This window comes from Podarcis pityusensis (assembly GCF_964106645.2).
Source record: "Podarcis pityusensis genome assembly, chromosome: 10".
NCBI classification, from domain to species: domain Eukaryota; kingdom Metazoa; phylum Chordata; class Lepidosauria; order Squamata; family Lacertidae; genus Podarcis; species Podarcis pityusensis.
The window spans coordinates 43699160-43723855 of record NC_138035.1 but is presented as its reverse complement, the minus strand read 5'-3'; the positions used below and the strand labels follow the sequence as shown (position 1 = coordinate 43723855).

General features: G+C 41.4%; 1 protein-coding gene and 1 long non-coding RNA gene across 5 annotated transcripts in view; one reads left to right on the top strand and one right to left on the bottom strand.

Annotated features, from left to right (window-relative positions):
• The window catches only part of NAP1L1 (nucleosome assembly protein 1 like 1), a 30860-nt gene extending 18052 nt beyond the window's left edge, over positions 1-12808 (bottom strand). For 2 of the 4 annotated variants that reach the window (XM_080971163.1, XM_080971164.1), the window contains exons 1-4: positions 12668-12761; positions 3261-3299; positions 1851-1939; positions 1130-1232 (exon numbers count right to left, since the gene is read on the bottom strand). In XM_080971163.1, the coding sequence (XP_080827289.1) occupies positions 1130-1232; positions 1851-1939; positions 3261-3277 (209 nt within the window). In that variant the 5' untranslated portion in view covers positions 3278-3299; positions 12668-12761. Of the gene's footprint in view, positions 1-1129; positions 1233-1850; positions 1940-3260; positions 3300-12667 lie in introns of all 4 variants that reach the window. The other 2 variants (XM_080971166.1, XM_080971165.1) reach the window with 2 other exon arrangements.
• Positions 12809-12902: 94 nt separating this feature from the next.
• Positions 12903-20263, top strand: LOC308457414. The gene is made up of 2 exons (XR_013976896.1): positions 12903-13637; positions 16292-20263. It is a non-coding gene; the product is annotated as an uncharacterized lncRNA (long non-coding RNA).
• Positions 20264-24696: the final 4433 nt, after the last annotated feature.

Sequence of the window (24696 nt, the reverse complement as noted above, 5' to 3'; positions counted from 1 at the left end):
AAAGGAAAAGGAAAAGAAAGGGGGGAATGCAGGTGCTTCTTGGGGACAAAACTTGTACAGATGTCTTCACAAAAAGTGAGAAACTTACTTTATTGAAGCTCTATTCAAATGCATACCTGCTTTTTCCTTTTTTAAAAGTAATTCTCACATTTTGGATTTATCTAAAGGACATATCATTTGAAACTTGTTTCCTTCTTCCAACCTAAAAGCAGTATATTCTACCCAGCATCCATCAGTTCAATCTTGCAGATGGTCTGAAGGTAGTTGTACTACATTAATACTTTTCTGAAGTAGCCCACAAAATGCTAGTGATGGAGATCACTGCCCACTCAGCTGTGAGGCTTGTTACTACTTGTACTACCTACCTACCAAAAACTTGTGGCTCTCCATTGTGTGGAAAGCAGTGGACTTGGGGCCTATTACACTGGCACAACATTCACTTTTATACCTGAAGCCTGAAATAGTACATGAGTTGCGAATTTTCAGCAGTATGGTCAATCGGTTTCAATCTTCCATCCCCACTCTTATGAAATGCATACGAAATGCAAAGAAAATTTTATCATTTTATTACATTTTATTACACTGACAAGGGGTCAGTGTAACCTGAGATAAATCAGAAGTTACTCAAGAGGGGCAGAATGTGCAATATGGAGAGCACACATATGCTCTGCAAATTTCAAAGGAAACAAACTCTGTATATGTCTCAAAAATGAAATACCTGTATAGACTGCTCAAACATACAACACCCACAAAACAGATATGTTTTGTGCATACCACATTCTGATCTTCAATACTAAAAGTGCAATTGTTTCCATGGCCAACTGAGTTCAGTTAGACTTATTCTCAAGCAGTGTGTGTGTGTGTGTGTGTGTGTGTGTGTGTGTGTGTGTAACTGCAGCCTTAATTACTTAAGTTTTCTGAAGCAGCAGTCACTATTACTCTCTCAAGCAGATTGTTATGTCCTGATTTTAAACTACCTTCCAACATCACTATTTCTAACTTGTAGGTCATACTTCCGTACTTAATATTGCAGAACAATGACATTTAACATAATGCAAACAATTTTATCTATTAAAGAGGTAAGAACAAACAAAGAGGAATTAATATATGTAACTGCAGAACACTCTACCTCTCTATATATCCTGTAGGTGTTCCAACCAGACCGTCAAGTCTTTCCTGAAGGGCTGCAAGAATTTGAGGATTCTGCATCATTTGTACAGTCAGCTGGCGTGCTTAACAAAACAAAAGAAGTTTTAAAAAACACTATTATACTCCCCCATTATGAAATTTTAGCCCAGTGCTTGCAATTCAGATTTTACCAAATGATATAACATAAAATGTCAAGATTTTGCATTACTTATTGTCTAGAAGTCAAGCGTCAAAAGAAACCTGCCTGAACAGATCTAACATAATAGCAGAAGGATAACTATTTTTAAATGTCTACCTCCCATGTTAAGTAACCAAGAGGTAGCACATATAATTAGGATACATAAGGTCTAACACACACCTCAAGAGTCGCAAAATTAAATGCTAAATATCTATGTTTATAAAGACAGCAATCCTATACACACTACTTGGGCAGCAATACTTGCCTCCAAGTAAGCATGCACAGGAAAAGCTAGATTATGAGATGGGAAACAAAAATCACACTAGCATTTAATACAAGGACAATTTTGCCTAAAGCATTTAAGGTAAGCATTGCACTAAACAATCAATTTGTTTTTCCTCTGAATGGCAAGATCTGCTGAAGGTGAATATTTAACCAGCAGGTATCAGACTGAGCCAAGAAAAGCACTTCTTCCATTATGCCTACAGAAGAATACCTTTGCCTGGGCTCATTTTCCCCTTACCTTTACTGTTAGCATCCTCTCCAGTTTCTTCCTCTTCTACCTCTTCAACATCTTCCATATCTTGCTGGTCCAGCTCAGCCTGTTCTTTGCTATTAAATTCCAAGTCAAAACAGGAATTTGAATCTCTTTAACCCAAAAAATGTAGTATGAGAGTACATCTAGCAAGTTACCAATTCAGATTTAATCTAGCATATTAAAGTTCAGAAAATGCCCAGAAGCTAGTGTCTTTCAAACCATTTCTCTAATGCACATCCCATATGTTATCTCTAAGTTGGCAGGGACTTGAGCTTTTTAAGGCTCTCATTGCAAAAGCACATGCAACATGGAAAAAGCCAGTATAATCAGAGACAAACACTGTTCTATTAAGGTGTATATTCATGATCCATAAGAGGCACTGTGCATGACAGATATAGCCAATGATTTCTCCTCATCCGCAATATCCTAACTTTGCTTCCAGTTTGATTTAAAAAGCAATTATCACTGGAGGAAGAGGAGAGATGCACGCTTACTCCAGCTATATAGAGAACCTTTGGATAGTTTGCAATTGTGTGTATGTTATTGGAAGGTGTTAGGTGCAGTGTAAAGCAGAAAAAATATGTGACCTTTTGCAAAAAGAAAAATCTAGTGAAAAGTATTTTAAGATATTATTTACACCAGAGATCCATCACAAGTAGAAGGAAGGATATAACTTGTCAAACCCTTTGGCATCAGGAGATTGAGCATAACTGTACTCTGTAATGGTCACATCCTGATAATAAGCCACAATAATACACTTCTGGACTGAGAGCCACAGCACAGCTTAACTGGTGGGCAACAGAACAAAGGTTTGATAAGACCCTCCAAGAGTGATAAAAGATTATTAGAATCAGACTTCTCCAAGCTGACTGTTTTGATTTTTTAACTTTATTGAGGGAGGGGATGAAGTAAAATTTGTATTCACAACTTGCAACCCATGTTCTACATAGACATACTGAAAATTAATTGATGTTCTACCTTCCTTGCATAAATGTTTCTACTTGCATCTTTCCCCAACTCTGCACTACCTTGTCTTTAGCATCAAAAGCAACTGTAACTGACATTTTCAGGAGGAGGTAAGACAACACTGTCTTTCTGATTTAACATTATTACCCTAACTGAAGAGAAAACACCCTGTCCTCACTGTGACAGGACTGAAGGCATGCAATGTTCTCTAGTTTGCACCTGATATGTACATCTATCTGAACTACGTAAGTCTAGGATTAAAAAGTATTGACTATAAATTTACAAATTTATATTAACAACTGGAAGACCTAGAACATTGTTTGCTACTAACTATATCTGCCCTTGTAAGAAAGAACACAACTGCAGATTTCACACAATAAAACCTTTTAAAGATAGAACAACGCATTAGCCAAAATTTAGCATGCTTACTTGTCAATGTCTGCCATTTTCCCAGACCTCAGAAAACCCCTAGAAAAGAACAGAAAACATTTTACATTAAGTTGCAGCTTAAACAATAAAATAAACAGAACAATAAAATAATAAAACAGGATAGGACCCTTTTATAATGCCTTTGGGAAAGAGATATTCAGTCTGAAGTTTTGTCATACTGTCAATCATTTCATATTCTAACATTACAACTAACGTCGGAGACGGCTTGAAAAAGCTAATGATTGTATGACATTACTACTACTGAAGTCCAATGTGTCTAAACTTTGTATTCCCACCCCAAAAACATATACAAAAGGTTTTAAAATTGCTAGGTTTGTGCACATTCTGAATTACAGGACTATTTGTCAGTCAAGAGACAGTACAATTTAAGGCAAATTCTTCCACTGCAGCCATCAGATGGGAGACCACTTAAAAGGCTTCTGCATGGAAGACTTAACACCGTGGTCTCACCAGGGCTGATCACTCAACCAGCCACCATTTATTTTAAGGTCTCCAATTTCCAGCCGTTTTTGGCTATGTGAGGCATGTCCCATTTCAATTCCTTCTCTGATGTCCATTTCCTTTTTTTCACAAACCCCTCTCACCCATATCACCTATTTGGTCACATCCTGTCATACTCATATGAAATAATCCTGTACCCAGTGTCACAGGCCTAAGATTCAGCACATGAAGATACAAGATTTGAAGGTTTCTGCATGATACAAAACCTTTTATATGGCAGTATTTCATGTTATCTGGAAGCACAACTTTAAATACTGTGTGTAAAAACTATTTTGATTTCATAATCTTAGCGTCTTTCTTCTTACATCTCATGATATATACATTTTGGGGATAAATTGCAGCATTGTGCATTATCAGCATGAGAAAAATTATGGTGACTCTAAGAAATTCAGGTGTGAACTGCATGGATATAACTGCAGCATCCCTGTGATTATGCTGGCAAAAGAAAAATGTATTGTTAAGGAAGTGGCTGTCAGCAATTTCCATCTACAACTTGATAAAATGCTTTCTTACAGCAGAAGTGTGGAAACATTCTGGGTCTGTTGACCAAAATAAGTGGTGCCAAAAATTATGTCAGGTGATTTGATGTTTGGTGCTTTGAGGTCCTGAAGTTGGACTTTAAAGAACCTTGCAGACAAGCAACACACTGATAAAAGGAAAAGTTCCAATCTCCCAGCACATTGCTGACTTCAGGACTCCAATGCTCAGAATAACCTTTTTCCCCCTTAATGAATGGTGACACAGACCATTCATAACGTAGGGATATTCTTCACAACTGTAAGCAGGGCAATGGGGTGGAGGTAAGCTACAACATTTAACTAACGTTGTTCACTGCTCCTGCTCAAGCTGCACAGAAAAAGCATTTTGGTTCCTGAAATTTATTCCAACTGTGCAGATAAATTAGAATTGATAGAATTCTACAGGATGTGGCAGAAGTGTGTTAAAACAGTCCAGATCCAATGAACTCTAGGCATGGGCTTCCAGATGGTGAAGATGTCAGTCAGCCCAGGCATCTTCACGTGGTTGCAAGTGGCCGATGGCCAGGTGCAAAATGAGCTTGGTGAATTTTGAACACTGCTCTTCACTCTTGAGTAGATGCTCTGCAAGCCAAGCCATCAGATGCATCTTAAATGGGAGTAACAAAGGCCATGGAAGAACTTCAACTGAGCCTCCTGGAGCACAGGAGTAACTGTTCTTATGGTTGGAGTGCAAATATAGAAGCAACAGTGGCATGGCTTAGGATTTATCAAGAGTGCCTGAGTCTTCACTATGTGATCAATGATTGCATCCCAGAGATGAGTTGCAACCAGCAACTTCCATTTTCTTTAAAAAATATAAATATGTAAGGATAAAAAAAAGAAGAGTAAGAGATGGGAAAGAGTAGATTCATGATGTACAACCGAGCCTTGCATGCTGGGGTTTAAAAGAATGTGGAAATTATTGAAAGTTCTCATTTATTCTTCACAAACTTATGTATCAGCAAGTATGTGACCTTACCACATTTTCAACAGTGGTATTCAATAAATGATTCTGCCCCTCATCAAAAACCCTAATATCCACGAATCTTCCAGAACTACAGTTTCTCCATCATTCATTCCTTCTGCACTGCAGAGCAAGTCATTTAATCTCTCATTGGAATTCTCTATCAGAATTTTCTATCAAGTATTTTCACCCCAGCACTAGGACAGAAGCAGCAGTGATATTCAAGAGACCTTCAACAGAGATTCCAGAACAGTTTTCTGCCTTGCCAGAGTTGCTGGCACAAAGTAGCAAGACATGCTGACAATGCCAGGGCTCACTCTGAAGCCTTGCTTGGTAGTGTCATCAGGCTTTACCAATAATGATCAGAACAGCTGCTTATAAAGACCAAACCCTAAGTTCAAACTCTCATTTCTTAAGCACAGTTAAATATACTTACATTAAACTTGGAGGACAACTAAAATATTGATAGGAGGAATTAAGTTACAAAAGCACTTCTATATTAATGGAATAAGTGAAAATAGATGTAATACAGTAGAAGCAGGTTCTCAGCCAAATGAACAGCCCGTTTCATCCTGAAATGTCAGAATATGAACACTTGCTAACAAAAAGTTGGGTTAGGCATGAGACCTGTCACTTCCTGCATATTTCATGCATGCAGGATGTCCTTTTTAAAATAAAAAAAAAGACCATGACATATACATAAGATTTTTAAAGTGCAAAACCATGGCTAGATTTTTCTAGGGGGTAAAATCAATCTGCACAATGCTCAAGTCTGCAAAGACTTGGGGTAAAGGACAACATAACAGTGATTTCCCCCTCCCCTCCCTTGAAATTCTCCTCACAGCTTTCAGCTGGACTGTACGTTTCCTCTTTGAACTCTTGGGTGGATGGGGAGTAAATTTCAAGTTTGTGACAGGTAGCTGTCTTACTTTGTGAAAACATTGTAGTTGGATGGCCTTCTATAAAACTATTCCTGGTACAAGTTTATTCTTTAGAAAGCAATCTGCAGAAGTTAATGTATTTCAAACAATAACATTCATACTTTGTCATTGCTGTTAGCTTCAACCTGCTAGAAAATGATAATTAACATAAGCATGGTACCTTCTCTTTAGCTCTGAAGCAAATCTTATCTGAGATGCTCTTGGGCAGAAGGGAGAAAAAGTATTGTTATATATACCTTATGGTTTGAAGTCTAAAGGCAGCTTAAGAAATGAAAATGAAGATGAATGCAAGACAGCATATTTGGTTAAACACAAAGGATCGTCAGATCCAAAGTTGCTTCAAATGTAATTCTATCTACTCTTTTCATATGAATTTCTCTTTTTAAAGTAAACACGTACATATTTGACAGGGCAATTTGCTAAGATGGTATGTCAACCGAAATGTACTAAAGAACACATCTAAACATTAAATGGTATAGAAATATTAGTTTCTGAAACCATGGGGGTGGGGGGATAAAATGTATTTCCTAAAAGAGACTTTAAAATATTTGGAACAATTTCCCCCAAATATTTTATGTACATGTTAAGATGGTCTCCCTCTACAGTGCTCTACTATCCTCCCATGAGCTCTTGAGGGTCATCCAACATCCAGAGCAGGTTTTGGGGGCACATTGGGTCTACAGGGGACCAAAAGGAAGGGTAAGTCCCACCTGAATGAGCAGGTCAATTTACAAGCATGCTGATGCTACTAGATTCATATCTGGTTTATGTATAAAATAGTACAGTACTTGGATAGACTTATGAAAAAAATACTGAAAATTACTACAACATGCCAGAGATAAGATTTGTATGCTGCTGTACCCTAGCATGAACAAGACTAATATTCCCAGTTAGTAAATAGAAAATACATCAATAAAGTGAAAATAAAAACCATCAGTACTGTGAGCAACTAAAATATGTATTATTGAGAAACAGAAATAGTATGCAGACCTCAAGATAAAACACCCTGAAAATTAATATTTCTATGATGTAACAAACAAGTCCTATTAAGAAAAAAATCAGTAATGATCTAAACTTTATTACTGCCATTACACCCTTTAAGATGACAGTATCTCACACAGAAAATTATTTCAGTGGATGCCCCATAGAATACACAGCTCATATACTACACTACCTAAAATCCAAAACTTGTACAGTGGTACCTCAGGTTACGAACTTAATTCGTTCCGGAAGTCCATTCTTAACCCATGGCGCATATTCCCTACATAGGCCCCGGAAGCGGATTACGTTCGTATCCAGGGGCAAAGTTCGCAACCCGGAACACCTACTTCCAAGTTTGCAGAGTTCGTAACCCGAAGCATTTGTAAGCAGGACGGTTCGTAACCCAAGGTACCACTGTATTCCAATTCACTTGCACCAGGAAATCAAAATGACCATAACTTTGTTTTTTCACCTAGGTGCATGAAATCTGGAGATAGAATAGCTTCTCAAAAGGAGATTAACCCTGCCAAATTTAAGACTAGTACCTCTAGGGGTTTTGTGCTAGCCATCTCTGAAGTTTGCTTTTTTGAAAAAAAATTAAAATGCTGATGTATGCGCTATTATACTGTATGTGTGCTCCTTGTGTACCGACTACACACAATGTACTTTGAAGACTTACCAACACAAAAGCACAGACACAGAAAACAGAATACCGATGTAAATAAAATGCAAACCTAACCTTAAAAAACTAGGGTCCAAATGGGAGGGGTGTGTGACACAGCTTAAGTAGCTAAGACAAAGACAAATATGTTTATGTTATTGTGTAGGTATGGGACTGGGACTGATCAACAAAGAATGGAAAACGAATAAGCCTAAGGATAAGTAGAGTACTGTGCAGGAAAAAGAACATAAATGCCACCAAACTACTTCTAAGAGTCAGAACTCCTAAGAGACAACGCTGGATGAGATTATGACCCTTAATGAGCAATGCCCTGCTCCTCTCCCGCTCCTACCTCACTTGGATGTTCTCCTTATATGATGTTGCAATAATTGCACAACTTTGGAGGCAGTCTATCTGGAGTTTTGAGAGACTGTTTTGAGCTCTAGATCAGCACATATCACTACAAATCAATTTGGGTCTACCTGACATGTTATATAGCTGCCTTGACCCTATCCTGATTCAGCACAAATCAGTCTGATTCAGTGTGGGATTCAAACAAGTCTGTTGTTCAATCCTAGCTGGGAATGTTACAAGTTGCAGTCCATATATCTGACAACTATGTTTGCTACCTCTGTTAAGAACTACAGTCATACCTCGGGTTACAGACGCTTCAGGTAGCATGTTTTTTGGGGGGTTACGGACGCGCCAAAACCTGGAAGTACCGGAACGGGTTACTTCCAGGTTTCGGCGGTCGCACATGCGCAGAAGCACTGAATCGCAACCCGTGCATGCGCAAGCACGGCGCTGCGGACGTGCCTCCCGCATGGATCACGTTCGCAAGCCGAGCATCCACTGTATTTCCTAGAGCTTCCAAACTGAACAAGGGACTGCTGCCAATCATTTAGAAGTAACAAAGTATATTCAAGAACAGTACACTAGAACCCTCTCAGATCCATTCAATCAACATGCAGTAGGTTAAATGTTCCAACAGGCATTTCAATGTAAAGGGGGGATAGCCTCTAGAAGTGGACAAAGGCAAAGGACAACTTGAGGAGCAGTATGCAACTAATTCTTCCACCTCAAACTTTCACACATTATATTCCGTTCCTGGTATTCAACGGAACTGAAAGACAAAGGCTTCTAAGTGCCCCCTCCTTACTTGTTTTCTGAGACTTTCCCCAAACATTTGTCACAGCTCACACAATCCTTACAACATAAAAATAGAATTCCTGCCAATATAATCAGTAGAGAAGGATTGAGTTGTAAAGGAAATAATTTTATACTTAATTGAACTATGAAAACAAACTCGTATCAGGAGACCTTACTGGTGAATAGAACAAGTTGTGACATTGTACTGTGCTACCAGTATGTTAAAAAGACTAGCAGAAATACATACACTAGTCATCAAAGTGTAAAAAGTGCTGCTTTCAAGATGGTAAAAAGAGACCTGGAGTTACTTTGTCAACAAAAAAGAACTGCTAAAGAACAAATAAAAGAGTTCGGACATAGAAGAGTCATATGAACTAAAGGCAGAACAGCATCATAGCAGGTGTGGCTGTATTTTGGTCTCAGTGTTTGGCCAGTTCCCTCTGTCAACATTATGCATAGTTTGCTACTAGTCTACCTAGTGCCACCTTCTTTCAACAATTTTTACCCATATTAAGCACTTTTATAGTAGATAAGGATGCACTAGAGCCAGTGTGGTGTAGTGGTTAAGAGCGGTAGACTCATAATCTGGTGAACCGGGTTCGCTTCCCCCCTCCTCCACATGCAGCTGCTGGGTGACCTTGGGCTAGTCACACTTCTTTGAAGTCTCTCAGCCCCACTCACCTCACAGAGTGTTTGTTGTGGGGGAGGAAGGGAAAGGAGAATGTTAGCCGCTTTGAGACTCCTTCGGGCAGTAATAAAGCGGGATATCAAATCCAAACTCCTCTTCTTCTTTTCTCTACTGGGCTGGATAAAATTATTACATCTCTGCACTATAGTTCCAAAATGCAGTCTAACTTCCATGCATTGACCCTGATACACAAGTTTCATTAAGTATCACTTCTGTTGATGCTATGAGTCAGGTGAAGTCACTGTACTAAGGTAAACCAGGATTGTCATTTATTTAAAGGTACATGCATGGTGCCATTTGCAACCTTCCGAGACAAGGTAAGATAGAAACCTCAAAGCAGACCGCAAGCACATGCAAAGGGATCCCCCCCAATGCAAAAGTGCCATGCATCCTCATGGCACACATGCATGGGAACACAGAAAATGGAGGTCTGTGCAGAACTCCAATACTCCTGTTCAGCTCCCCTCTCCCATAGGTTAAGGAATGCAAACAGCTGAACAAGATAAAAATCATACAGGGCCTTTGCACCTAGACACACAGCATCTGTGCATGCACTGTCACAGGGGAAGGGGAACAGGGATCTTCCACGCCATATTGCGATACCTCTTACTTATGGGCACAACACCTACATAGGACTATCAATCTCAAACAAATTTCAACTCACATAGTATTGTTGAAATACACATTTCACCATCTTGAGGGGCCTAAGAAATACCCAATGTAAGCACCATCACTTTAAACATAACCCCTTTACCTAGTCCTGAAGAGCAACTCTCCTCCATCTTAAGTGTGAATGTTTATTATTTAGTTTATTAAATCATACTTTATTAAATCCTGAAGCACAGGAACACCTGAAGGGTCACTTTTGCAATTCTTATTTGAACTACACAGTGGTAAGTAATATCAATTGTATACCCCTTTCAATTTCGAGCCTTATGAGATATGCAAGCCAAGCATGGTTAATCCTAAACACACCTATGTGGAATTAAGCCACAATGCATTCACTAACAGCACAATCCTATATGTCTACTCAGAAGTAAGTCCCACCAAGTTCACCAGGGCTTGCTCCTAATTAACTGCTAAAAGAATTCCAGCTTTAGACCTCTATTAAAACACACACAATGGGAATCTGTTAAACTGATTAAACTAAGACTTTGTTATTCTGAATGTTTCATCACTGCCTGCTATGAATATCTGAATAACATGGGGAACAAAGTGCTTTACAATTCTGCAAATCTACCCTCAGAAGAGTAACTGAAACAGACTGGTGACTTGCTTGAGGTTACCAACAAATCTATATAATGTTTTTACACTGCCTATACTGCTGTAGCAACTATACTAAGGCCACAAGAATTGACATTAGTGTCCATACACAAAATTTAATATTAGGCCAGACACACAACATGGAGCCTAGAAGGGTCACTTTTGATCTTTAAAATCCCTGTTTGTGAAAAACTCAACATCCATTGTTCAATGAGATCTTCAAGGTAAATATGAACCTTGAAACCCACTGTTTGAAATCCAAGCCAATTTTAAAGCCTGATTTGCTTGGTATTTACAATTTAAGAAAAGCCGAGTGTCAGGCCTTCTCAGCACTTATCTGACCATCTACAGGCTGTTGCTGGATGTTAAACAAAGACTACAGAAAACAGCCATGTCTTGAAGGTCTTCGTTCCACAACAAGATTTTCCACTTAGCCAACCTATCATTACAGAGACAAATCCGTCTTTTGCTGCCTTTTCAGACCCACTTTTAACCTAACCCGCAACACGGGCCCTTCTTTTAATATTTTACATGGCACGTCTCTCCGGACCCGTAATCCACCGCTTCAAGAAGAGACCCACCTTGGATCAGACGCAACCCACGTGCGATGATCCATCTGCCAGTTGAAAACCAAGGCGGCAGTGGGCAGTACCTTCAAGACCGTAAGCCTCCCTGCCTCCGCCCAGCTTCATTCCCCGTGCCCTCGTCTTCAGTGCAACCCACCCAGGCGACTGTAAACTAACCATATAAAAAGAAAACCTCGGGTTTTGTGGCACCTTTAAAAAAGCACCTAATAAAGGGCGTGTGGAATAATTTAAAGGCAGCACAACTACCCCCCCGAGCCAGAAACGGCCGGTTATTTGTTACACTTAGTTGACACCTCAAAAAGAGCAAAACGCCCATTTTTATTCACACGCACTCACCCTGCAGCCTTTCAATCTCCAAGAGCGACAAGAAGGGCACACAAAATGCGGGAAACCGAGGCCAGCGGTTGTTTACTACCTGGCGGACGCAGCCCGGCCAGGCTCCGCCGTGGGGAAGCCTTTCCTCGAGCACACCCAGCCGTCCCGGAGCTGCTCTGGCCAGTCTCGCCTCTCCTCCGAACAGAAGGAAGCGTGGAGGGACTCTCAACCTTCCCGCCACAAGCGCCCCCCCTCCAAGCCCTGCCCAGGCGCGGTGCCTCCCCTTCCTCATCGGGCCCTCCGCTTCCCTCCCGCTCCTCCGCCCTCCCAACCCGCCACAGTCGCCGCGAAGCTTATTTACGTTTCGGCACCACAGCGCCGCGGCTCCTTTCTCCTCAACATGCCCGGGGCGGGCGGGCGGGCGGGGAGGCGGAGGCCGCCCAGCCAGAGCCCCGTCTCGTCCCCACGTGCTCGCCTGTGGCTCAGCCGGCCAGACTAGGCCAAGCCGGGGCGGCCCGCTTGACCGCAGCCTCGCCCCGAGGGAGAAGCGGAGACGGGCGGGCCTTTCCCCGCACGTACTGCCCCCCACGGCGCCCCATCAAGAACGGCCACGGTGGGGGAACGTTCCCCGCCTGCGGAGGGGCCGCCAGAGAAGGGGGCCGCCTCTGCCCCCTCCCTATTTTCTCCCCCTCCGCCTCAGAGCAGAGCGCGAGATCCCCTCCAAGCCAGGGCAGAGGCTCCCCCTCCCTCCCCCGCCACCAACCGCCTCCTATTGTAACAGGAGGCCCCCACCCTCCGAGCCCACGCGCCCCGCTTACCTACCTGCGCGAGGCCGGGTCTCGCAGTGACTCAGGAGCAAGGGAGAAGCGCCGCGCGGCTGGCGGTAAAAAGACCCGAGCTCCCGCCGCTCGCGCTCATATAGAATTAACGTCACCACGTAACATCCCCCCTCCTCTTCCCCCTCCTCCTCTCTGTCCTTCCCCTCCCCTTCCTCTTCCCGCGCGCCCCTGTCTCCAGGCAACCCCGTGCGTGCGCGCGCCTTGGAACGGCGAGCCTTGCTGCCTAGTGACAAGCAACGGGGCTCTTCTTTCCTCTCACCTCTTTCTCTCTCTCTCTCTCTCTCTCGCCCGCCAATCAGCCCGCCAACCAAAGTCCCAGCCAACCACCGGGGCCCGGGCGCGAGCCAGGCCTTGGGCACGCCACAGGCAAGGCCACGTGGTCCCGGGTTCCCTGGGACAAACAACAGAGCGCGAGCGCGCTTGGGTGTGTGGAGCGTGTGCGTGGAGTTGGGGGGGGGGGAAGGAAGTGAAAGGGGAGGGAGGATTGCAGCGCCGCGAGCCCGGGCTGGCGGGCAGTTGGCAAGGAAAGGGAGAGCTGAGAGCTTGGGGCGCGCCTTGGGTGGTTCCCTCCGGCCCTGCGTGACGGCCAGCCTGGCTAATCCTGGCCACAGACTGAGCAGCGCTTCAAGCGCATCCTGCCTGCATTTCTTCTGTGCGCTTGTATATACACTGTGTGTGTGTGTGTGTGTGTGTGTGTGTGTGTGAGAGAGAGAGAGAGAGAGATTCCATCTTCCATTCTGTCCCATATTGGCGCTGATTTGGTCAATATTGCCATGTTGACCTGTTCACCATCATCATTGCTACCATCCACAAACACGGTGCATTACAAAGTGTAAGAAGACAGATCTCTGCCCCGAAGAGTTTCCAGTTTGATACAGGGCAGGCGGCAGTGGAAGATGGAGCCAGGAGTATAAAATGTGTTTATTTCAGTACTTAAGTTTGATTTCAGGTCAGTGTGAAATAAATTGTCCAGGCTTCGCTCAAAAAGGGGTTTGAGAGAGATTTCAAGGAAATAACGCAGATGTCCTTCTGGTGTCTGAGTTCTAGGCTAAAGGGTCAGCAAAGGACAAAGGATGGACTCATTTGAGGAAGCTGGAGACTTGGGACAATTGAGGATTATGGAGATGGACGAGTGAAGGTCATAGGGCACCATTTTATCACCAATGCTTTTAAATAGCTATATAAATCTGTTGGAAGCTTCATTAGGAGTTTTCGGGTGGGAAATCATCAGTATGCTGATGACACTCAGCCGTACTTCTCTATTACATCTGAATCAGGTGAGACTGTGCAAGCCCTGGACCAATGCCAGGATGCAGTGGTGGGATGAATGGGGGCCAATAAACAGAGTTTGAGTCCCAGTAAGATGGAGGCACAGTGGGTGAGTGGTTTCTGTGTTTAGGAGACAGGTAAAGTGTCTATCCTCGATGGGCTTATGCTAAGGAAACAGGTCTGAAGTGTGGTCCTTCTGCATCCATCTTTATCACTAGAGGCCCAAATGTTCTCAGTGACTAGGAGCACCTATAAACTTCATCTGGTAAGACAGCTGCAGCCATTCCTGGATCAAGATTAGCTTGGTCTCTGTGCTTCATGCATTGGTAATCTCAAAATTACACTATTACTTTATGTGGGACTTCCCTTGTGTTTGGTCAAGAAGCCACAAATTGTGTAAAATGCAACTGTCTGGCTGCTGGTGGGAGATTCCCATCAACAGTTTATAGCACTTCTGCATAAGGATCTGCATTGGTTGTCTAAATGTTAATGGACCAAATTCCGGTATTGCTAGAAGTATATAAAACCCTGAACAGGTTGGGGCCAGTTAACTGAGGCACTGCCTTGCCCCATATAAATCTGCTCCATCATTACATTCAGCCAGGGAGGCACGGTTAAGGATGCCACGTGATGTTTGCCTTGCTTCTACAAAACAGAGGATATTTAGTGTCTGCACACACTAAACTTCTTGCCTATTACTCTTTAGCAAGAATCATTTCATTTCAGATGGCTGCTTAAGTCTACTTAAGCATTTTTAAGATGTATAGCTCAACAATCAGTTATTGTGCATCATTGTCCAGGTACTGGCTAAGTATTTTTGAAGTTTTATGGATATGTTATGTTCACCTAGATACTTTGTCCTGGACATAAGTAAATAAATAGGCAGGGATGTACAGGATTCAAAAGCAGAGCAATCAGAAAGGGGCGAGGCTATGAAGATTCTAAGCAGAGGTGTTGCATGTCAAAACAGAGTGCTGAATAGACAGGAGGGGACCAAGGTGAGAACAGAAGACAGGAGAAATTTGCAGTGCTCAGACTTAACATCTTGATTTTTTAGTGTTAGGTATTGTGGGGAGTCTCATATTCAGACATTTCTTCTGATCAGTTTCCTGAACTGCATATGTACTATGTCCAGCTTTTTATCTGTTGTAGAAATGCCTTAACAATGCTTATACCACCATCACAGAGTGCTTGTGAGCCCAAACAGTACATTCCCTTCACGCCCTTGAACAGCCACAGCCTAATTCACATCTGGTGAATCAGGCGCAATAACCCCTAGTTGGTTTCAAAGCAAGCTTGAGCTCTGCTGCTTTCTACTACTGAGCAGTTAGGTTCAAAATACTCCTAACATACTCCATCAAGCCTTAATTTGCAGTAGGACTCAGCACCAGCATTGACTTTGTTTCAGGACTTAGCCCTCTGCTTTGCGAAGCAGTAATTATTAAGGATACTTCTACACAGAAGCCTTCTGCCAGTTTCTTTCTCCCCTTATTCTGCTTTAATCTGGATCAGGAATGGCACACACCTTTATGAATTTTATGTATTTACGCCTGCTGTATCCTGTCCACACCAGTGCATGACTCAGTGCGCCTGTTTTGCATATGTAGGCCCTCTCCCTTTCTTAATGTTTCCCACTGACTATCTGCTTCACCTCATTGAGCGTATGTACAAATCACAAAGCACAGCAGGGATTTTGGAATTGTATGCCCACATGAAGTTCACTGTTGTACAGTTGTCACTGTCTGCCCACACTTATAACTCATGCAGCACCTATAGTAGCGGATGGAGGTGACAGCTGGACCTGAATGTTTTTTTTCATGGTGGAGTAGGACTTATGCTTCATTGAAAAGCCTGGCATGCCTCTATTATTGGTGGCACAATAACTCACACAGGACTGTGTGTGTGTGTGTGTGTGTGCGTGTGACAGCTGCACCTGAATTATCCAAAGATCACAGGGCAATTTACAACAATATGAAATAGTTTCACTTTGAATTGTCTAGTTTTTGTGATTTTACAGTACTGGTCTTATCTCCCCCCCCCCCCCCGCCCCTTAGATAAAGCTATATAATATGTTAGGTGGGGGAGGGGTTTGAATCAAGACATGCTGAACTCCAGCATGACGTCATGTGGAAATATACCTAAAAATGAGTGCCTGGGACACTGCAAGCATGAAGTAAATGGCTAGCATGGAAGTGCCCAAAAATGAAGAATGCTGTGCACTCTTGAAACAAAAACCTGCTTTTTCTGCAGTGGACCAGAAAGTATCCACCAAATTCTATGCATTTTAACTCAGAAGTAAATACCATTTTGTTCAATGAGTCTTATACTTTCCAGGTAGGATTGCAGCCTTACGGGAGACTTTACCAGACTAAAGTGAGTATTAATAGGACTGACTATATTACAGAACTCATAATTGAACTGACTGCAGAGAGACATATTTAGATGCTTTCAGAATTGCAACATACAATACCTTCCCAGTTTTAGTTAAAAAAAAGTTTTAAAAAGTTAAAAAAAGGATAAGGAGTCTTGTGGCACCTGAATGACTTACCAACTTAATATGGCATGAGTGGATACAGTGGATAGACAACTATCACGGGTGTGACTTCTTCCATCGCTTTGTGATGGGAAAAGCTGTGCGAATTAGTGAATTTTGCCACTAACAAAATTCTTAAAGCTGCAGGATCAGAGCATGTTCATTCATTGAGCTTGGTGACATTAGCATATGGATTATTTAGGGTTTCTTTGGATCTTACATTGTAATTTGTAATAAATGGCGCCAGCATTGTGCTAGAGAAATTGATGGCTCAGTAAATAGTCTGTTTGGAAGATATATTTTTCTATGGCAGTTGTGGGACATCAAACATGACATGCTCACTTTTTCTTGGCAATGAAAATGTTACATATATAATCAAGATAGTAATTCAGTGAAGGACTCCCAGTACCTTCCCTATTGTTCTTTACTTCCTGACTGATATTTTTAGAGCAGAGGCAGATTAGTGATTCATCAGGAAACAAGTTAGATTATAGTTTAATAGAGCTCCAGTGATGCTATCACATTGCAGGGGATTCAGTTCTCCTTGTAAGTTTAAATGAGATTCCCACCCATCTTTCTGTTTTCACTTGTTTCTTTTGCGTTAGCGAAAAAAGAGTAGTTTTCCACCCAGGGGACACAACAGTCAAGTAGAGAAATATAGGTAGAACCTCTTGGAACATCATGAGAAGAAAAGAAAAGAGAACAAGAATGTGGTATGGGGTGGAATGAAAAGTTGAAATGTGATTATACATTTTTTTGACATAAATATGAGTTTCTTTAAAGTATCTTATTTCTTACTAGTTTTTCAACTCTTCAGGGACAAACCGTGATTCTTGCCTTAACACCACAAGGATTAATTATGCACACAGGGAGTACAGTTCATAGAGAAAATCAGAAAGTGGCGTAAGATGCAAAACAGTGCATTTTAGTAGCTTTGGATAACAATGCTAAAGTGTGACACAGTCCTCTTCTGGGTCAAACTGCATGTTTTATGCAAATACCTCTGAGGAAGCTTGACAGGGTTTGTTTGTTTCTTTAATGAAAGGAAGCATTGGAAGGATGCATTTTTGAATGAAGGCGTGGGGGTAGCCAGCGAGCCTGGCACTAGCATGGTCTCTGGGCGTTAGCGAAAACCAAGTCAAAACAGATTTGCCTTGGGATGATCACAGGGCTACAAGTGACTGTTCTACTCAGGTTTTGGGATAGTAATAGGGGGGGGAAAGGGTAACTGGAGAGATACAGTAGATGTTAGAGAAACAGAGCCTGAACAATTATTTACAAGATGCTACAGTATAAACGGCTTAGTCATGCTGGCCACGTGACCAGGAAGCTGTCTGTGGACAAACGCCAGCTCCCTCGGCCTATAGAGTGAGATGAGCGCGCAACCCCAGAGTCGGTCACAACTGGACCTAATGGTCAGGGGTCCCTTTACCTTTACCTTACAGTATAAATTGGTAGTAGACATCATAGAAATAGGACTGGGAGACTTCCATGTCATGGGTTAGAGATGAGTCAGTTCTAGATGACAAAGTATTGATTGAAAGAAAATTGCTGCATAAATTTGTTTTCTCAGTGTCTACAGTGCTATTCAGTCTGAGTAAAACAGACTCATCTAAATCATATGATACAAAATATTTACTGTGTTTCAGGATCAATGCCTATATCATCCCAGTACTGTCCAAATTACTGCAATTGGAACTGCAGATATTACACAATAAACTGAAAGTGATTCATAAAAAAAATATAAGATCAATGGGCTGGTGAGGCATGTATAATATAGAAACATGCTCAGTGTTTATGTGTACAGTTTAAATGCTAGAGAGCAAGGGAAAGGGGTGATGCCTTACATTTTGTCACAAGCTGTTAAGAATCTGACATATAAGATGAACTGACATGCAGTAACTTACCCACAACAATTGTTTCACATATTTCCATTTGCAAGTTCTGCTGCAGTTGCGCAGAAACATGAATTTATCAAACTGAACATTTTTGTAACCATTAGCGTTACATTTTGTCAGATTTTCAAATTCAGAGTCTAATGGACTGAGTTCTGGGACTGGGTTGCAATATTCTTCTCCTTAGTAAACTTACTTTATGATGACCAGCAGGTGTGGGAAACATTTGGACCTCCGGATGTTGTTGAACACACTAATGGCATGGGATGATAGGAGTTATAGTTCAGCAGCAACTGGGAGCCCAAAGATTCCCACACCTGGTGTACAGCTTGCAGCTAGTTAGAAAAGAAAGCTCAGATGCTGATAAGCAGCACCTTGTAAAGTTCCCTTGGCTGTAAACTTTTCCAGATATCGTTCAGCGTTATGTCATCATAGACAGTATTAATTAAATGGCATGCCATTTGTGCAACAGCGATGGATGCACTGTCTAAGGAAAGCATCACATTTCATCAGGTACGAAATACAGCTCATCTGTCGCTCAGAAAATGCAGTATCTCTGCAACAGAAGAATGACCTCAAGATAGAAGGCACTAGACTATGCACAGCAAATGAGCAAGCAAATTTGCATTTGTTGTGCTAAAATCCAATTGATAATGCTTCGATAAATATCTACAAAAGACAGACATATCCTTGTGCAAGAACCTCTACATACTTGCATTGACCTTGTCTTAATTATGTCGGATTCAGTGGTAATATTAGGAGTGGGTGGGATGAATATGATATGATGTCATAAAACTCTTTCGATGTCAAATAGGTTTTTACAGCCACAAAACCTTGCCACTTGCAGCATGTCTCAGAAAAAAGAGGGGGTGGAAGAAGAAGAAGAGGAGGAGGAGGAGGAGGAAGAGTTTGGATTTGATATCCCGCTTTATCACTACCTGAAGGAGTCTCAAAGCGGCTAACATTCTCCTTCTTCCCTCACAACAAACACTCTGTGAGGTGAGTGGGAAGCATTTATGGCTTGTTGGGCTCAATCAGCAGTTGTGGTTCCCACTTTGGCCATCCGTTACCAATAGGGTGTTTTTTCCAGCAGAAGAGGAAGAAAGGGGGGCATTTTTAGAGGAGACACATGCCCACCTTCGCTCTCTAGTAACACCTAAGTTTGGATGGACAGGTTCAAGACTTGAATGCTTATTGGCAGACAATAAACTCTGCAGCTTCAAATACACCGAAAGAAGTACAGTAGCTACATTTTCATATACGTACTCCTGTGGAGTCCTGAAAACAGATTGAATAGGAGCAGTGGGTGAGCTCTACCTTTCTTTCACTGTCTTCGAAACATCCCACCTTCTCTTGGCTGCAAACTACTAAGAAGCCACTGGCTGAACTGTAGACCCTTAAGATTTCCTCAGGAAGAAAGCTCAGTTGGCTCTGCGGCTCTTACTCGGCAAAAAAACCCCAAACAACCCTACTTGTTATTGTGTGGAAAGTTCACCTTTTAAAACTTGCTGGATCAGTTTCTATCTTTATCCAAAGCTTATCAAATGCCTCTTCTTTTCGTTGGTCTCTCTGATCTGGGAACTGTCGTATCGTGTGCTGCTATCATAAATTATTAATTGGTGTTATAATTCAGTAGGCTCTATTTTTGAAGTTTGATTAATTCACTGCCTTTTTGCTTTATTATTTTAACTGCAGTGAGCCATGCTCAGATTAATATTTAGCATTGAAATCTCAGCCCTCTGGCATCACATCTCAAACTGAGTTCAAAGATTTATTGTTTATTTAAAAGATTTATATCCCATCTTTTCATTGAAGTGGTCCTTAAGGTGGCTTACAACCGAAGAAACTACACAGTGGAATAAAAAGCTTTTAAACTCCTCTCTTGGTGGTAGAAAATTTGTTTTGTAGTCTTACAGAACGGTATATAAGTTAAAGGCAATCTGGAGGGTTTCCTAAAATAGTTCACCATCCAAAATTCAAATGCTAATTTTCTCTGAATATTCTCTGTGTATTCAGTTTGAAATAGTGGAGTCTTTCATATTGAAGTTTATTTTCAAATGGAGCTTTGTATTCATGTCAAATTTCATTTTACATAGTTAAAAATAAAAAGATTATATTTCTATGTATGATTGCCCACTTCATATCATTGACTGGTGAGGCCAGGAAATACACAACATGATATGTCTTACTCCATAAAGTTCAGAAGTGAGGGACCTTTGGCCTTCCAGATGTTGCTGAATTAAAACTCTTATTGGCCCCAGAAAGTATGACCAGTGGCCAGAGATGAGGGGAGTTGTAAGTCATCAACATCTGGAGGGCAAAAAGTTCCCCACACATTGCATACATGGTTCTCTCTAGCCCTTTTTTAGCACAACAATCTATGTGGTTGGTTAAGCTGAGATAGGGTAGGTTAGTTAGAGTCTTCGCGGATGTGCTCACTTAGTAAGTTATGGCATAGGATCTATGCCATATACACCTCGCACCTGAAGCAGTGGTCTCCTTTGTGTACATTAGTTTACTTGAATAAAATAGCTGTTGCATTAAGATTCACCTTATCCTAATGCATTTTTAAGGTGTATCGTCTGCCTGTAATAAAGCTAATTGATGTTACTCAGCATCCTTATGTGGTATATCAGAAATGTCAAGGATGGCAATTCTTTCTGACTCACTCTGGCTATCAGATACCTATGCTGATAGAAAATAACCCTGCAGGAATCTATTTTTGTAGCCATGGAGAGAAGCAAAATAAGCTGGATGGGGCCAAGCAAGTACACACCATAGAAGAGCCTTCCTCACCCTCATGCACTCAAGATGTGCTGGACTACAACTGTAGTCCTAACTGCTGTGCAAGCCATTTTCTGCCCATTGTGACCACACATATAGAGAGAGCCAGGGAGGCTGTTTGGCAGGACAAAATCAAAGCCAGGGGTTCATTCGCTTGACTTCTAGTCCGCACAATATTTGCTCTGCAAATGTATTATTGTAGGATGGATGTGTGAACCCTATTGGTTCCAGTCTATCATCAATTTGGATTTGCCAGTTACTTTTTCTGGACCTCTACTGGTCCTCAGTTCGTTATTATGGATCTGTGTATGTATTCTGCAAGGGTGAGGGGGGGGGAGTAAGGAGAAAACAATATTACTTTATTGACCCATATGATTAAAATAACAAACTACAGCTCACATTTTAAGTGTTTGGAGGTTTCAGAAATCGCCAAAGACAAAAGCAAGCAAACTCTGGGATCATTTACACTAGGAAGAATATTGGGTAGAATTCAACATAAGGAGATTGTTCCATCAGTGAAAGCATTTCTGCTTGCCCAAAGGACAAAGAATATATTTGAAATAAGATGCTTAAATCATTACTGAAATAAATACCTGAATGTGTTGGGTTCTGTCTTGGCTGTGAGCTTCCTTTGCTACAGAGGAGGAAGGTGCAAATTGAGGGGAAAGGGAGGAGCCAGAGCTGACCAAGGTATTTTGCTGCCTGAGGCAGAGTAGCAAATGGTAGCATGTCCCCACAGCAAATGAAGGTGCATAGTACCTCAGCCCAGACCAAGTTATTTGGGCACCTGAGCCAGAAAACCCCACAAGCATCCTACTCCCTGGCAATGAAGTACAATAATTACAGTTTAAAGAGCTTGACAATTTGCTACCCTTTCATGTCGTCCAAAATCTGCTGCCTAACGTGGATGCCTCACCTTACCTCATAGTAGGGCCAGTCAGGATTACCTTGCAACTTTCTATGGGGAAAGCCTCAATTTTCTCCCTCAAAAGAGCTTCCAAGGCAGACATTTAAATAAATAAATAAATGTTTTCCAGGCAAGTCAAAATGGGTTCACTGTCACCGTTCACCAGTCAGCTTGCGAATTGTGGACTTATGTTTCTTTTTGACAAACATCTGGAAATGAGAAGAAAGAAGGTGTTTTGTTTTCTGAGAATTGTCTTAAAAAGAGCTGAGATCCCACAGAGTGTGTGAAGAGAAAGCTTACATTGAAAATAGTATTTAGAGACGGTGGTTGTATATAACCAATCAACGATGCACACACAGTCCCTGGCCTGGGAAGTGTTTCTCTTCTCCCACCCTTGCATGTACAGTACCACACAGCCTTAAGGTTTTTAGAAGAACTAGTGATATTCCAGTATGGGTTAAAATTGGATGGGAGAGGGAGAGAGATGGTACTGTAGGGCCCCCTCTGCTGCAAGACCAGCAATTTTTGGCTTATCGCCTTGAAATCACTTAGTTCTACCTGGTCAAACTTTGAAACATACGGAACAGTGTCTTGAGTTTGCCTATTTTCTCCTCCTGCTCAGTCCCTTGTCCTTTTGTGCCATGTCTTTTAGATTGTCACTCTGAGGGCAGGGACTGTCTCATGACTGTCATTTATGAAACGCTTTGGGAGTCCTTATTCCAGAATAAATAGATAAACAAATACATAAATACAATCTGACAGACCACTGAGACAAAGCAACAAAGCAGGGCATTACATCTTCATGGTCTCAGTGCCAATGTAAAAGGCAGATTTTTTATTTTTATTTTTTACAGGCAGTGCCTCTGGAGATATTCTGCTCATTGGACTACCTAAGCCACAGGTTACAAGGAGTTTGCACATCTGGGGAGACAATTTATAAGTGATATAACAGAAGGCTATGCAATTAATGCTTTCAGTAAAGCTATGCTCTTATGTCTACTAAAATCATCAAATGGCCTATAAAGGAAATCAAGCATCTGTCAAATGGCCATATTTTAAAATCCAGGTATGGTCTTACAACAACTAAGGAAGTAACAGATGGATGAAAGGCTTGACTTTCCCGCACAGTTGTATTATAAAAAGCTTGAATTCTTAGTGATAGGACTCAAGAACAGGTATATTTGCATTTGGCATAGCTTTTGAGTTTAAATATGAAAGAATGATGATCCTATAATAATATTCTATCATCCAGCTTCTGAAATGAATTTATAGTGTGGTGGCAAAATGTAACTGTGTTCCTTTTGAATGCATTACTAATCATTATGAGAGAGAAGAACTTACTATTAGGATCTCGCACAACAATGCATGCACTTTATTTAAAAAATGAGTTCACAGTAACACAATCATATTATTATATGTATTTCCTATAGTTTTATAGCAGTTATTTGCTGATTGCATTAAATATATACACCCACCCACACACCCCTTTTGTTTCTTCTTTTACAGATAACCCCAATTATAAAACTCTCTTTTTAGGCAAGAATATACAGAATACATTACTTTAGCATTCCTCTGTCTTGGCCTACTTAGCAGGCATATGAATAATAGCTGCCTTTCTCTCTAGAACTATTCTTTGTTACTGGGTATTCTGGGAACTAGTATTAAACTTAGCAATCCACAAGCACCATAAAAGCCTCGCACACCGCAACAGATACATCACTCTCTGAAACTGGGTGCATCAAACAATCTTAACAACTACGGTTGCTTCCCCACGGATTCTTTCTCAAAAGTTGCCATGTTTAGCTCATTCGCTTTTTATGGAGTATGCAAACACTGCTATCAAACCATTACAGTTCCAGTGTTTTCTGTGTTGCACTCCTGTCTTATTTGTGTGTGCAATAAAACACAATTGCAGCATCAGCCTGGCCAGTGCAGGTAGCAAGCTGTTAGTTTCAGAGCTCCTGTACCTTTCAGAGCTCCTGTACCTTGGATTAGAAGTCTCCTGTTTGCAGGTTCAGCCCATTCTAATGAGCAGGTTCAGCCCATTCTAATGAGAAACAAATTCTTGGCGATGGCTGGTGGATTACTGAAGAATAGTCTTTTTATTGTCAACTGAATAATTTCTCTTAATTGTCGTAGTGTAAAAACCTAGGGTCATCCCAAGGAAGCTGAATAGTGTTGAATAGTGTGAGTTTCAGGACAGCCAGAATTGAGTACTTTTTCTCACAGCACATAGACTGTGAAATTCACTACCACATGAGGTGCTGAGTGCAATCGCCTTAGATAGCTATAAAGGTGGATTAGGGCAATTAAAGGCTATATATTGCTGCTATATGCTATATATCACTACGCCAACCATGATCAAGAGAAATAAAAACAGAATAGGCAAGAACTGCACAGAGGAAACTTTGAAATGATTGTTAGAAAGGACTTTTGCTGAATGGGACTTACTTTATTTTAGAAAGTTCTTGAACATGGGCAAATGAATCATCAGATACTACCATCTTTATTAAGTGCTGTGTTGAATGCTCATATTATGTATTTATAATATTTCTAACCTGCCTTTCAAGATCCTTACAGCATAGGCCCATTCCAGCTAATTCAAGCAAAGCAATGCTTC